Source organism: Sander vitreus, chromosome 13 (genome assembly GCF_031162955.1).
Source record: "Sander vitreus isolate 19-12246 chromosome 13, sanVit1, whole genome shotgun sequence".
Taxonomy (NCBI): Eukaryota; Metazoa; Chordata; class Actinopteri; order Perciformes; family Percidae; genus Sander; species Sander vitreus.
In genome coordinates, this window is record NC_135867.1 from 2662489 (window position 1) to 2679033 (window position 16545).

A 16545-nucleotide genomic window follows, 5' to 3' on the forward strand; every position below is an offset into this window, starting at 1 on the left:
ACTGGACAACGGCACCCATTCTGGCTGTTAGAAGATTGCTCTTACAAGTAAAGGAACCCTAAATGTTGCCTTGTCTTATTATTCTTTTAAAATACCAGTACTACTGCAGTTATTTCTTTATGAAATCAAAACAATTTAGAGCTGCCTTTCAAGTAGGATCTCGAAAATTCACTTCTTTGTAAGTGTGTTACCACTTATGTCCACAGAGAGAAAAAGAAGGTGTGTGAATTGGCGAGGAAGAGATACAGACTGAAGCACATTACTTCTCAGCTATTATGCATCCTTAGCGATTATTCAGACTAAGATATGAACTAGCCGGTGGGAGGAATCACTGAGTCAGTGACGAGGGACCACAAGAAGAGTGGGTTAGGGTTGGGTATGTCTGATGGAAATCTATACGTCTGTGCGGAGGATGGAATATTCTTTTGAGGACCTCCAAGTGGAAAATATACGTCTCCTTTCTAACAGTGGATTTTCGTCATCAAAGTGTTGGAAATTGAGTTTAGATAACAGTCCGCCGGCCGTCTCTCTCAGGCCTGCTGATATCCACCTGGGGGGTAATTCACAATCACAACACGTCCGGGCCTCACCCCCCGGGGCTCACCGCCACGTCACCCCCACAAACTGTCGCTGCCACAGTGCCAGAATTTTAATACGTTTTACAAAGTGTGGGGAAGTATTACATGAAGGAGGCTTGAAAACAGTCATCAGTTTCTTTTGGATTTCATAGGGGTCTTGATCTCCATTTGCTCGTCAGAATCTGAGGGATGAAAAGATGGCAGGAAAAAAAAAAAAAAAAAAAAAAAGGGCTTTGCACGAGAAGATCACGTGGGCAGATAAACAGCTTTTCTCTCTGTCTGTCTCTCTCTCTCTCTCTCTCTCTCTCTTTCTTAGTCTCCTATCACACTGACATCTCTTATCTTCAAAACGGTCCAGCAGGTGATCTCATTTCATATACTGTATGTAATGTAACTGGATGGAAAGTGAGAGTCTTGCTGGTCCTTTTTTGAATCCAAGCGGCCCCTGAGCCAATCTCCTCCCACCATTACTTGGTTAATATCCTTCAGTCTGTTGCTGGTCTGGTGTACAGACTGAGACAGTGGAAGCATCGGTTACGCTGGGTTTCCACAGGCAGCATTTTTTCAACTGCAACAGATTTCAACATGATGCCGACGGTGTGCACGTTTTGCAGACCATGAGTTGTTGGCAAGGGCGTAACTTTGGGTACAACATTGGGGGGGGTGGTTGATATATCCAATTTTGAGCAAACCTGAAATTTCCTGCGTCAAAAACACATCATTTTCTGCATTCTGGTGATTTTTTTCTGCAACAATTTGTGCCTATCTGCATCAATTTATGGTGCAAATGTTTTTATTTATGGAAAGGAAATTATAATAGGTTTTTGGGGTGGGTTGCACTGGCCAGTTTAGATTATTGGAGGAGGGGTTGTTTATGTTCAGACCAAAGATTCGCGATGAGACGAAACCGTTTTAGAACGTCGCAGGGAAAAGTTTGGTAACACTTGAACCGCTGCAACTTTTGGTTACACTTTACTTGAAGGTATCTACATAAGAGTGACATGATGCCGTCATGAACGTGTCATAAACATTATAAACAAGTCCTAAACGTTGATGACATAACGCTTCTTTTAGTAAGTGTCATTCGGTTTTTGTCATGAGAAGTTAGGGTTAGGGTTCATGTGTTCATGACGGTGTCATGTGTTCATGACACTGTCATGACACTCTTATGTAGATACCTTCAAGTAAAGTGTAACCAAAAGTTGCAGCGGTTCAAGTGACACCGTCATGACACATGAACCCTAACCCTAATTTCTCATGACAAAAACCGAATGACACTTACTATGTACTATGTCACTCTTATGTAGATGCCTTCAAGTAAAGTATAACCAAAAGTTGCAGCGGTTCAAGTGACACCATCATGACACATGAACCCTAACCCTAATTTCTCATGACAAAAACCGAATGACACTTACTAAAAGAAGCGTTATGTCATCAACGTTTAGGACTTGTTTATAATGTTTATGACACGTTCATGACGGCATCATGTCACTCTTATGTAGATGCCTTCAAGTAAAGTGTAACCAAAAGTTGCAGCGGTCTGAACTAGTCCGTTTCAGCTCGACTAAAACCAGCTGATGGTTTCGCTGCGACTCAGCTGATCCAGTCTCCAGAGGCTGCTTTTAGAACAGCCAATAGTGAAGTCAGCTGGTAAAGTCTGCTACAAACTATAGAAATAAAATGACCCGTAATCCATTTTATTTTTATATTACAAACAGCTGGTCGAAATGGCAGAATTTTAGACGGAGCCTCAACGACCGCCCGAAAGCACGGTAACGTTATATGGTCAAGCGACCTAGAGAGAGACTGAAGAGAGAGGGCGCGCCCAGCGGCGTTTGAACATTGCAGAGAATCAGAGAAATAAAACGTGTTTACGCTCTAGAAATGTAACTGTAGCAAGCATCTCACTATCTCTAACGTTATCCACATTCATATTTAGATGAAACAAATTATGTATCCGGCTACAAAAAGCCTAAAAGTCGGGAAGTTAGAGCGGAAGTACAAAGAGACGTTGTTATGGAGATGATACACCGTCTCGTCTCATTGGTGTGAACTGGAAGCTTTCAGAACGCTGCAGACCGGCTCGTTGCAAGAAGCTGCAAGTTTCAACTCCTCTCGTCGTGAATCTTTAGTCTGAACTGGGCTTTAGACTGACCTCCTGCCCTTTTTTTGATTAAAAAATACAAACACAATGTAAAACTTCTAAGCAATAAAAAAAAAAAATTACAAAATGAAAAACAGACGGGATCCTCAGCAACAAATAAGCAATTCAAATAATATTGTTCATGTTCAAAATGGCTAAGAAGAAGTTGAGAACCTTTCTGGTCCTACCCCCTCTTCATTTTTATACATTTTTCATAATAGAATATCAGCGTCCATGTTCAACTCGGTCGGCTTGAACAAATCAAACCTTTTGGACAATACCAAGAAGAAAATCATCTGAACGGATGAACCAAAAACCATTAAACAGTCAACAAACATAACCAAACAAGAAACCACTGGTCCAGCTTGTAGTCATTCAATATTTTGTTTCTTTTTCTTTTTCTTTTTTTTAAGTAAAAAAAGTTACTTACTTTTAGATACCTTGACTGGATTTGGTACTACTACTCTTTGCTGCTCATTTAGAGAATTTCCATCGAGTGATCAGCTTGACGAATGGACTTTATGGAAATAATATTCTGTGCCTGCTGACAACTTAAAATACTTCCCTTACTTAACCGAATACAGCATGCATAAGCATTTGGTGTTCTGCTGTGTTAAATGAGCTTGGCTTCCAGAGAAAGAGAGAGAGAAAGAGAGAGAAACACAATTTATCCTTTGGCTGCCTGTCTGAAAGAGTAGACAAGAACGAAATACACAAGTCTTAACTTCAAAGTGAAACATGCAATTTCTACTCAGGCTTATGACATTTCTTGAAGTTTTAATTAAGTTGTGTTTAACATAAAGGGTCTGAAAAAGAAATGCAGGTCAGTCAGGTGAATGGACTTATATGGATATATATATATATATATATATATATATATATATATATATATATATATATAACTGAATGATATGAATGTACATCCTTAGATGCATCCCCTCAGTATTGACTCAGTAAAACTACTTCTGTTGTTTTGTTTCAATTGATTATTGAGTCTATTAAACTAGACTGTAACAATTCCAAATGTTGCTGTACAATTAAGTGTCTCAGAAATAATTACGAATAACAATGCAAATGTCTCTTTCAGTCAAATTTTTCAAAGTTTTGTTAATGTATTGTAAGTGTAGAATGAATCCCAGGATACATCTTTTGGGTATATCACTGTCATGTGACCCAGATAATGTAGTAACACCATAGACTGTTAGTTCTGTCAGTTTCTGTAGATATACAAACGAGTCAATGGCAGAATAGGCTGTTTGGCACATTTTTCATGGCCGCAACCCACATACTCAGCGCTGCTGCTCATCCCACAAATGCATGTTCCTTACAAATGGGGCACCATCTGAAAGGGAACTAAACAGGCTTTCCAACGGTATAAGATGTATTGCCAAAAAGCATTGTTACCACAGAGAAATAATCTACCAAACACACATTTCCTTACTTTTTGTGCTAAGATTATTTGTAAATGTGTGTAATATACTTAGGCATATTTTTTTTTAATTTGTGGAACTTGTTTGTGTATATGCAGATCCGTTTTATATTTGCTAATTATTTTTGTGAGTTTACACATCTTATATTTGTGTTTGTGGAATGTTTTTTTATATTATATATACAGATATATATACAGATTACACATGCACACAAACACTGTCAGTGTGTTCACACACACTTAATGAGACATATCTCATCCCATATTAAACAGCATATTCTTTGCATTTGATAATGAAGAATAGTACGAGCCCAGGCTCTGTTTATGCAATGTTTCCGACTTGTTTGCCAATGGATCAGTTTGCAATACTGATGCTGAAGTCAAGTATCTGCCTGTATTTACCAATCATTCAAAAAGATTAAGAGATTAGGGCAGCTGATCAGCGTAATGACTCTAATACTGTCTGTGTCCAGTGTTCAGAGTGTGTTCCCCACACAGTGATCTTGCCGCATAGATTACTAACAGGTGTGTGTTTTCAAAATGTAGGTGTTAGAAAGAAAAGTAAAATGGCAGGTGTTAGATCCAGACAGCTCTGCACCATTTTGGCAGGAAATTACGATACAACTTTCTTGTCAGTTTACACTGAAGTTCATTTTTGCATTCCCGAGCAGCTCCGCTCAAAAAGAAAGAAAGAAAAAAGAAAAATACACAGTTAGACAACAATGACAGAGCTGTTGCCTCAGTTGTTGAATGAGCAAGTTGACGTTCACAGCCGTGATTTGTCTTTAACCCTTGCGTTGTCTTCCCGTCCACACATTTTTTGGGTGGGGTTTTTTTCAACGCTTTGGTCACTTTTTTCAACATTTTTATGCCTTTTCACTTCTTTCAACATTTTTATGCCTTTTCACTTTTTTCAACATTTTTATGCCTTTTCACTTTTTTCAACATTTTTATGCCTTTTTTCCCGACATTTTTGTGACTTTTTCAATGTTTTGGGCACTTTTTTTTGACGTTTTTGGCGCTTTTTCTGAAGTTTGTAGGTCTTTTTTTTGTAGGACAGTTTTGTCATTGTTTTTGTTGCTTTTCCTAACGCCTGTCGTTTTCTTTTGTTTTCAGCGCTATTCAAAAAAACTTTGAAAACGGGTCAAATTTGACCCGAGGACAACATGAGGGTTAACATGTATGTGGATATCAGTGTTTTTCCTGCCTCAGAACAGGCCTTTTTGGGGGTGATTACACACGACAGTAAGCATGATCGGTCCGCGTAAGGTAAAGGCAGTGAATCTGTGTTACCTTATTTGACAGAGATCTGAGCATTTTCCTGTTAGTTCTGACAATTTGAATATATATTACACATGAGTTAATTAAACTCCAGTTAATAAAACTGCTTACAAAAATAGTACTACTATTTAAATAAATCCCAAGGAGAGTCTGGTACAGCCTGACTCTGGAGATCAGCTCTCATATTCAAGTTTATGTTCTGCTTGAAACACATTCAGAGAGGATTTGAATCACTATTTATTATTCTCAATTCTTTTCATTTTGGTGCCGGTGATTTTCCTTTGGGGATGGCTAAAACATCTTTGGGGGGGTGCCAAACATTCCTTTATGCAGGAAAAGCCCTGCATATGTACGATACGATACAACTTTTATTGTCAGCCAGGGTTGAAATTCTTTCTGCATCCCTGGATAGCTCGTATAAGAAAGAGGACATAGACATACATACAGACATACATAAGATGAATAACACCAAAGGATATAAATTACATTATATTATTATTATACATACAAACATTACCACAAATGACATAAACACATAAGTAAGGAAACAAAGCATACGTGTACCAACAACAGAAAATGACATGAACACACACACAGACAAGGTCTTGGAGACTTGTAACCCTGCATGAATATTACACTGGATTTAACGTAGCTGGTTTAACAATAGGATAGACTGATGTATGAAGGAGTTTTTAAGTCCAGTTGCGATTGAAAGAATAAACTCTAAAGCGTCTGTTTGAAGGCAGAAGATGATATTCTAGTGTGCTACAAGTAGTATATGTGTGGAATTTATGGCCAGTTGATATATACTTGCTCTAAAAACACGAGACGAGAACTTTGACTAATTGTGCCTGTGTCTTTGTTTCTCACAGGACGGCATGGGCAACCTGAGAATAACAGAGAAGGGCCTGAAACTGGAAGGGGACTCGGAGTTCCTCCAACCCCTCTATGCCAAAGAAATCCACTCCAAACCAGTAAGTCACTTGCAGAAAGACACACTTATATCCTGCTTTTTTTTCTTCATTTTAAGACAGACACATTAGAATTCAGGTGACGTTTATGCAGCGGAAATCATTGTGATGCCAGATATTGTGTCTCCAAATAAAGGTATTCCTTTATTTAGCCAGTAGCTGGTGGTCTGTTTGGGTTTGGTGTTTGTGCAAAGACGACGCTCGCCATGCTAACGCTGCTTAGCTCACAACACCTTAGATAATAAGCAGAGTGTCCTTCATGTAAGGGCAGCCTCATGGACGGCTGTACAGATTTGATATGTAAAAGCAATCATTAGCAGTGTATTCAGTTTATTTAAGAAGGAGACACTGCAAATGAATCAAACACATAATTATACCTGAATAAAAAATGGCAGAATTAGCCAAAAGGCTAAAGTCCCCTGGCCTCAATGTTAAAAAAAGGCTTTTTAAAATACAAATCAAGGAAACGAAAAAGAAAGAAAGACAACACACAGCCCGGTCTCACGGCAGTTCGTGTAAATGTCACGTTATTTTTAATCGATTGATACGTGTTCACGGGGACGTTTTTCACGTTTTTTACGTGGTGGCCAGCACGAAAATGTGAAGTAATGTATTTCAGTGGAACAACAACACAGGACTTTCACCCGGGCAAGCGGGGATCGCGTCCTGCGTGTGGTGTTTTGTTTCCCGTAGTAATCACAACCGTCCCATTATTGTGGCGCGTCCCCAGCAGCCGTCCCCCGTGGCTGTCTCCTGGCATATGAGGCGTCCTTTTTGGCCGTCTCCCGGCGTGTATGAGGCGTCCTTTTCGGCCGTCTCCCGGCGTTTTACACAAAAAGATAATGCACTGATTGGCCAAACAACACAGGACTTTCACCCGGGCAAGCAGGGATCGCGTCCCCCGTGTGGTGTTTTGTTTCCCGTAGTCTTCCTAATCACAACCGTCCCGTTATTGTGGTGCGTCCCCAGCGGCCGTCCCCCCGCGGCCGTCTCCCGGCATATGAGGCGTCCTTTTCGGCCGTCTCCCGGCGTTTTACACAAAAAGATAATGCACTGATTGGCCACAGCAACAAGACATAGGCTAAGTAGTGTAAAGGCGCCGACACACCAAGCCGATAATTGGCCGTTGGACAGTCTGGCGATGTCAGTGGCTCGAGTTTGTTCGGTGTGTTCCGTGCCGTTGTTCATTTTGGCCGATTTGACGTGTAATCGGCGGGGCGGGTACTGCCGGCAGTCGGACTCAAATGAGAGAAACTAGAGAAACTAGAGAATCTGACGGAAATCTTTTAAACTGACCTTTGTCGATCTGAAATGAAGACAGATTAGGCCTTGAAAAAGAGATTTGAGTCTCTTCCTGGTTAAATAAAGGTAAAATAAAATTTTTAAAAAAGATTCAGCAACTGCACGGCCTATTTCTCGCTTAAAATGTTTTCAGAAACACGTTTCTGTGAACAATTTTAGTACAATATGAGGTCATATTCTGAACAAGCCGCCATGACAGTCTGGCTTTGAATTTCCGGAGAAACCAGACCCGACGCGTTCGTCCAATCAGCTGCCTGTTTTCAATTTTTATCAACAATACAGATCAGTGTTGTTATACCTGCTGTTATGGAGACGTATTACGTCTCGTCTCTTTGCTGTGTTCCGAGGCACTTTTTTGACCAACTCGGGGACACTGATCAGACCAACTGCCTTTTCAGCCGAGGGTCGGCCGTCTGGTTGGTGTGTCAGCAGCTTAACACAGAATGAGCTGAGAGGGTGCAAAGGTGTGAAGAGACGAGTGTCTAATGACCGGGAGTGTGACTTAGAGTCCTGGAGCTTACGTACATCTTTCATAGTGGGAAAAAAACATCAACATGTGAGACAATCCTGTAGGGACTCATACTGGAAACATCAAACTACAAGTGCTTCCACTCCAGCTGCATCCATAACTTGTATCGATTTCATTACGTGTCTAAATGTTGCTCTAACGAAGCTTAAATTACGTTTGCAGAGGGTTTAAAACCACCCTAACAGATTCTGCGGTAGGAAAGGCACTACAATACATGTTCTCACAAAGGTAGCTGAAAGCCACTGATCCGTTTCCTGCTGCGCTCAGGTAATGATGTCAGCAGACTAAGCCGAGGGGCCTAAATGTACTCCCTTCCACTCCTCCTGGGGGTTCCTGAAGTGTTCCCAAGTCAGATAGGATAGTAGTCTGTCTAGCAGTGGAGATAGAAGTATTTAGATCCTAATCCTCACATTTTAGAAACGGGAAACGATCCAAACAGTTGTGTGTTTAATGGTCTAATCATGTCAGCTTGACTTGTAGGCTGTTATATTGTTGGCTAGTTTCATTAATAATAAAATAATCGATTTTATAAATTACATGTGTTTTGTGTGCAAAAATCTTAATTTTGTAAAGTAACTAGTGTCATGAACCAGCTCAAATTCACAACAGAATAAGGAGACCACACACAGTTAAAGATTAAATTAAAACCAATTAAACCCAAATTGAATAGTACTATACAATAGGATAAAACATGTATTTCAGTGGTATCAGTAGTGTAGTGAGCGCATGCATGAAGGTGAGTGTGTGGAAAACAAAACCGAACCCAATAGACAAGACAAACCAAACCAAAAACAACCCCTGCTGGCTGTGAGGACCGAGAGACGCTCAACTGCTCAGCTCCAGCCATCGCAAATAGGAAACAGAAGGCAATCAGGCAGAGTGAATTCAGCTGTGGCTGATCCTCCTGCCACACCTTGCCACTCGGACTGCATCCTAATCACCTGCAGGGAAAAATAAGAGCCACCCACAGAGTGGGAGTTGTCGGTAGGGCTGGGCGATATGGAAAAAAATCAAATATCACGATATTTTTTTACCAAATACCTCGATATCGATACCGCAACGATATTGTAGTGTTGACTATTGGTGCTTTCACAAAATATTTACACAATGAGATTTTTGATAAATAATCTTCAGTAATGTGGATATAATGACTCAGAACTAGACAGAACAGCTACAACAGTCTGGTAAGTTCAGAAAATGACATAACTTTACTGTAATGCAGCCTTTAAAACCAGGAAAAGACAACATTTATGCCATATTACGATATTACGATATCTAAAATCTAAGACGATATATAGTCTCATATCACGATATCGATATAATATCTATATATTGCCTAGCTCTAGTTGTCGGTACACGATCTGTGCTGCCTGCACGATCCGTCATGCGCATGCGCAGATGATAATCCTGTTTTACCTAGGATACGACACTGCACGATCTGTTCCACGCTAGCCTCCACCGGGAAGCTAACATTAGTTTAGCTAACAGCTAATTCGGCTAACCGCTAGCTGACAGCTTGATTCAGTCTAAAATAACGTTAACTCAAACTTAACAATGGGAAAAGCAGGCTACAGCTAAATTAAGACTTTACAGTAATAACAATAAAGACAAGTATTGATTGATTGTATTTTAAATGAGCACGTAAAATAGAACTGATGTAACAGCTGTTATATATTTTAACGGTTATTTTCAGGTTTTATTTTGAGGGTCTTTTGAAGTTATTACATGCTGTCTCAGCTAGCGGTTAGCCTAATTAGCTTTTAGCTAAACTAACGTTAGCTTCCCGGTGGAGGCTAACGGCAGACCGCTACAACTACGACCGGAAGCGTGGAACAGATCGTGCAGTGTCCTATCCTCGGTAAAACAAGATCATCGCGAACATCTTGCACATGCGCATGAAGGCTCGTGCAGGCAGCACAGATCGTGTACCGACAGGAGTAACTAAGGCCCTGTTTACACGTACATGGTTATTTTGAAAAACTGAGACATTTCCCTTCGTTTGTGCCCTTCGTTTACACGCAAACGGAGAATTTACCTCTGAAAAAGTGTCTTTCTAAAACCTCCAGCCAGAGTGGAGATTTTTGGAAAACTTCGTTTGCACGTTTGCATGTAAACTGAGACAAACGGAGGTTTAGGCAGCCGAGAGAGAGATTAGAGAGGAAGTGATTCGTTGCTGTTGTTGCTATTTTCGGGATTCTGATTGGCTAACGTGGGCTTGAGCTTCTCGTTACACTGCCACCTACAGGTTTGGCGTGCTCTTGACGGCTTTGGGCCTCATTCACCAACCGTTCTTACGAAGAAATGTGTTCTTAAACCCCACTTACGCACTTTTTATGAAGATTCTGACATTCACTAATGTTTTCTTATCTTGGATTTGTTCTTAGCCAAGAACAAAATCTACGAACACTCAAGAGCACTCTTACGCACATTTGAGTGAGGACAATTTGCTCCAAATAATTGGTTACTGCATTTTATTTAATTCTACAGTTGTTTACAATGATAATATTGTACTGTAATGTATTTCTGATCATGTGTTGAAAAAAAAAAATCATAGTATGCAAAGAAACACTAACACTGCAATTTAAATCAGCAATTAAACTGATTAAATCCTGCGTTACTTGGTGATTGATCGCGCTATTTATAGGGCCAAAATGGAGTTGATTTTACTTTGTCACATTTTGCAGCAATTATCTACAGCCTACTTTCTACTCCACGATCCGTTACATTTTCTGATCAGCTTTCCCTTCCGATGACGGTCCTTTCAGGCGTCGTGATAGTGGAGTTTAGCCAGAAAAGGTGAGTGTCATGCGGCGTTGGCAGTTAAATTAAGGCAACAAAACGACTCGTTAGGTTTCGAAAAGATCGGATTTGGATTCAAAATACTCCCGAGGAACAAACAAGCCGGGTTTCCTTGTTGAAAGTATTTAGTTTTTGCCGCATAGCGAATGCCGTTCTCCGGCTTGAACACGCTGTTTTATGTTAACACCACGTTGTGCTATTTCATTTTGAGATTATTTTCCATTGGATGTTGAAGTCCATAAGTGTTTTGGCATGGCTGGCTGAGTGGCACTATATCCATGGTGTTGGAAGGGGGATTTAATTCTTGCATGTTTTGTTTAATTGTGTATGATCAAATCCCCCCCCCCCCCCCCACCCTCTGCTTTTTTCACAAATCTCACCCTGTACCCAGCTCTATTCTTACGGCCCCTCTGTGCTTTCTGCAGTCCTCATTACAGCTACAGGAGGAATATCCAAGCTTAGAGATGTCAGAGAACTGGACAGATATGCACGATAAAGTGACATGCACTCTCTTCCTCTGTCTCATCTACTCTGGCTGTAATAAAAGCTGTGTGCAGGTAGTGGACAGATGGCTTGATAATGCAAGAGAGCGGCACACTTTATCTCTGCTGTCTAGGACCTGACGCAAGCTGAGAGGGAGGATGAGCATCGGCGATAGGAGATTAAGAGAGAGCGAGGGTGCAAGAGAGAGCAGAGTAAGGATGGAGATGAAGATGAGGAATGGGAGAGAAGAAGAAGCGGTAGTAATAGAGACAGAAACAGGGAGACAGATGGACGAGGACTGAATTAGAACGAGAGGAACGGGAAGCCAGCGAGTATATGTTGACAGTCGGCGACAGCAGCAGCGTGCAGGAAGCGGCCAAGTTCAACACAGACTCAAACAAGCACATCACGCTCGCAGTGTGATATAACAGCACGCTAAAATAGTCAGAAATATGTACAAACAGTACAAGAGGCAGCTATGAATTACTGCACAATTCTAGTGCATTAATTTGACACTACGTTTATATATCAACAGATTCCAAAATATAACTACAGGCTGATAACGCTAGGATATTTATTTAGCAGATTAAAGAGGGCTGGAGGCTGTTGTAGTCATTGCTTATAATATACAATTAGATTAGACAGACTTTTATTGATCCCAAATTTGGAAATGTCAGTGCTACAGCAGCAAAATATCAGACACACAGCACACATACAGAATATACAAGAAATAATAAGTAGGATAGAATACAAGAACAACTTAAATTGCAAGCCATTCTCTCATTGTTCATTACTAAAATGTGTGGTATAGTTACTTATGAAATGAATTGCTATAAATACAGGGAGTTTAAAACATGGCTGGTTGCCAAGCCGAGAAACCACTTTATAAAGTTAGCGTGGAGCCCTGCTAATAAATAAATCTCAAATAAAATCTTAAGAATAGAATGGAGATGAATCGAAAAAGCGACTCATATTATAAAAAAGAAGAAGTAAGAGGGGAGATACAGTAACTCGAGCCGAGGGAGAAATGAGAAGCCAGAGAGGACTAGAGAAAGGGATAGAGGGCTGGTACTGTAGTTTAAGCAGAGGAGGTGAGAGGAATAATACCAAGTAAGAGATGATGGCAAAAGACAATTGGTCGGTCCAGGAGAGGATATAAAGACAGATTGAAAAAAAATAAAACCGAAGAAAAACCCCTGCTGTGTGTTGCAGTTTTTCCTCTGTTAATATGATTGCAGTCTGGTCTCTGTGAATTGCCCAGTACTTCCTGTCTCTTTCCTGTTCCTCTCCATGTCTCTTGTATTTTAGCACTCTATCTTTCTCTTAGTTTAGCTGTGTTCAGTTCAGAATCGGGGCATTTGTTACCACAATGTGATAGAAAAGCTTTAGCTAACAAGATTCACAAAGCAACCATGACAGTCTAGAACTATAGATTAGTTCATATGGCATAGAACGATACGGATCAATCACATCACCTGAAGTAGCTGTTGAACACAGTGAAGCGTTTCGCTGCTAAAGAGCCAGATATGTCACCTTTTGGAGTCAGTGGAGACCAAAACAGAGCTGAAAGGGGAGTAAATATTTGACTCGGACAAGTTACCAGAAACATGAATACAAATGAAAGCTAATGTTACACCATATCTGCTAGATTTATTTCAATTCAGTAATTTTTATAATGTCAAATCATCATAACAGGAGTTATCTCAGGACACTTTACAGATTACAGAGTGGGTCTAGACCCCACTCTATAATTTACAAAGACCCAACAAATCACCCCCCCCCCCCCACCACCACCACCACCACCAACCCCCAAGTGCATCCATTTGGCGCACTGGCTGTGTGTGACGTTGATAATATGTCAGTGTTGTGTTCACTGCTTGTTTCTGCTGCCCCCAAATGCCAAGAAATCCAGTTATAAATCAGCGTAATGATGCCACATTGTAATCCTTATGATCTAGTCATTTATTTTTGTCTTGAAATTGTGTCTGACCTGCAATCAAACAACCCAACTTGCAGTCAGTGTTTTACTTGACAAATAAGCTTACTTGTGAAACAAGTGATCAATAGATAAATTGATTAATCAATCAACTCAACCACTTTTCACAACCAGTGGAATTTATTTCAGGGTGGGGGGCAATGCCAAGAATTAAGCAGACTTTACAAAATATAACCTGTAACACTGGACAAAATGTGTTAGTATAATGTACACAAACACAGAACAGCTCACATTTACCCTATTTGGTTCCTAGCAATAGCCACAAAAACATTTTCTTAAGATAATTATTGACACATTTTGTGTTACTGATCTGTTTAAAACTAAACATATTTTCTTTTTCTTTTTAGATTTTTACTTTAATATTTAATTTCCCAACCATGGCCAATGTTTTTTAACTGTCACAAGTGTTAACAAGGCTTCGTCTGTTCCTTTTGATTTAGAAAAGGAGGCCAGGAAAGCAGAAAAGTGCCTCAGCATCACAACAGGCAGTTAGCCATGACATCTTTACAAACCAGTTGTTAACAACAGATTCTATTGTTTACCCCTGTCACTGCTTTTTCCTGCTATGCCCTGCTATGCCCTGCAGTGCCCTGCTACGCCATGAACTACTACAACTACTATTTCTAGTCATAGTTCTATACCATACTATTATTGCCACTGTTCATCACACCCCCAACCGGCACCGTCAGACACCGCCTACCAAGAGCCTGGGTCTGTTTCTTCCTAAAAGGAAGTTTTTCCTCGCCACTGTCGCGCTAAATGCTTGCTCTTGGGGAGAATTACTGGAATTGTTGGGTCTTTGTAAATTATAGAGTGTGGTCTAGACCTACTCTATCTGTAAAGTGTCTTGAGATAACTGTTGATATGATTTCATACTATAAATAAAATTGAAATTGAAATTGAAATCACGCTGATCCAGTCCCAAGTTGTTCGACAACAAGTTTATCCGATAGCGATCTTCTCCCAAACAGATTTTGTTTGGGTGTCGGCTCCATGTCGTGGTTGCCTCAACTCATCTTTCAGATCACGTTCTTGCGTGGGTTGTCAGTCACCCATCATAACACTACGGGCGTGATTTGGGGCGGAGGCGATCTGCAGGTCTGCCCATAGCAATCTGTGTATCTTTCGTTTTTGAAAATAAAACCCCCCCAAAAAAAAAAAAAAAAGACTTGTTTTCTCAATACTCGTTTTCAAAACCAAACTTAATTATTAGTTTGTTTTGCGGGGCCTCTGATAGCATCCTTGTAGAGATCGCTTCTGGGTCACGCAATTTAAGTCAGTTGAAAATGTCCAAAATTGGATGAAACGCTGGTTTTCCGTTTTTCTTTCCATTTTTCGGAAATTGAAAAAACGAGTTGTTATCAGATTTTCCTTTTGGTTTTCGTAAACGAGTATTGAGACAGCAAGGCATTTTAAAAAAGAATAAACCAATGGTACACTGATTCCATAGGCCCTTTATAAGCCGCTGGACCAAGCTGAATTCCTGAAAAAGCCAACGTATTGCTCCCAAAAATTGGTCCTTTAGCTCCACTTCCTGATGTTTAATTCAAGTGAGTTTTTGTATAGTCCTCGGAGTAGCTCTGCCTCCAAGAATGTATTTTCTAAAACTAACTCCAATCCACATACTGTATTTCTCCAAGTGTCTCATCTAACGCCTCCCTCTTTTTCTCACTCTGATTCCTCTCTGTGTGAGAGGACTCCTGCTGGGAGAAATATAGTCTGTTGCATTAGTAACGATGTGAAGGGGGAGACGGAGTGGATCAGACAACAAACTAAACACATGTACTGTACTCAAACATCCCCGAAAGACTTCTGCTGTAGCCTCTATGAGGCATTTCAAGAGACGGTAGCAGAGAAAATAACGATGGAACGATAGGGTGGCTGCTATGAAACATAACACACTTTATACATTACGTGACCTTAGTAGCACAATATAGACTGTCCGTGTTTCTCATCGGATCATGAATTAGATGGGTGGTCAGGAATTTTGGGTAGTGACTGATAAGAGTCCGATTATAGATGCAAGTGCAGTGTTTTCCGTGGGTTTGTGGAAGATTTAGGTGGACGTGTTTGGCGGAAGGGTTTAGGGGGTCCTGTCTATTTTTCAATAAAAAAAAAAAAAATGCAATTTCACATCATTTTGGACCATTATTATTAGTACGTTATCTGTGTCTAAAATGTTGGAAAAGCTAGAGCAGATGATTAAATAAATAATACTCAAAAAGCTTGAAGACAAAACTTGCTAAAGAAGTCCACTGGGGACCAACTACAATGATTAGATCTAAGAAAAGTCATTTAATCATCATCATGTATACTTTATTAATCCCGCAAGGGGAAATTACAATATTTTAGTTAGTTTTGATGCTCAGTTTTGATGATTTTACATTAATTTGGCTTAGGTTGTGCCCAAAACGGCGTGGGTGCTGCTCCTATTATGGCAGGGGAAACCCTGCAAGTGGTCAAAATGAGAAAATGAATGGCAAACCCTGACCTACTGTATCTCCACAGCGCTGTGGCGTTGGAGTATGGTCTGACTACATCGCCTATCTATTCTGGGATAGGAAAAAAACAAATGCTCAGACTTGTTTGTATTTATCACAATTGTCCTGGGTGGCGCTAAGCCCCGGATGCAGCAACGGTGCTGTTGCAAAATAGACAGCAGAGATAGGGACACACACCGGATGTCAGGCTTTATCCTTGCAATGTACATTCTAATAAATTATTGCTAATTATAATAACAATTTGATGGACACTGTCAAAGTGTTGTTTTTTTTAAATAATTTTTGGGGCATTTTAACCGTTAATAGACAGGATAACTGGGGAGAAGAGAGGGGAGAGAGAGGGGAAAGATATGCAGCAAATGGCCGCAGGTCGGACTCAAACCCTGGGCCGCTGGCGTGAGGACTGAGCCTCTGCATATGGTCTACCAGGTGAGCTACCCCAGGCGCCCCTGCGGTGGTCTGGGTGCATGGTGGACATACAAAGTTCAATCCTGCGTCCAGAGGTTAGGGAAAGATGGTGGTTTCAGTTGAAT

The 16545-nt window shown here is 40.5% G+C and overlaps 1 protein-coding gene across 2 annotated transcripts in view; it reads left to right on the forward strand.

The window, feature by feature from the left end:
* sgcd (sarcoglycan, delta (dystrophin-associated glycoprotein)) overlaps window positions 1–16545 on the forward strand; it is a 176479-nt gene that overhangs the window by 80448 nt on the left and 79486 nt on the right. For both annotated transcript variants that reach the window (XM_078265891.1, XM_078265890.1), the window contains exon 3: window positions 6304–6405. In XM_078265891.1, the coding sequence (XP_078122017.1) occupies window positions 6304–6405 (102 nt within the window). The remainder of the gene's footprint in view (window positions 1–6303; window positions 6406–16545) is intronic.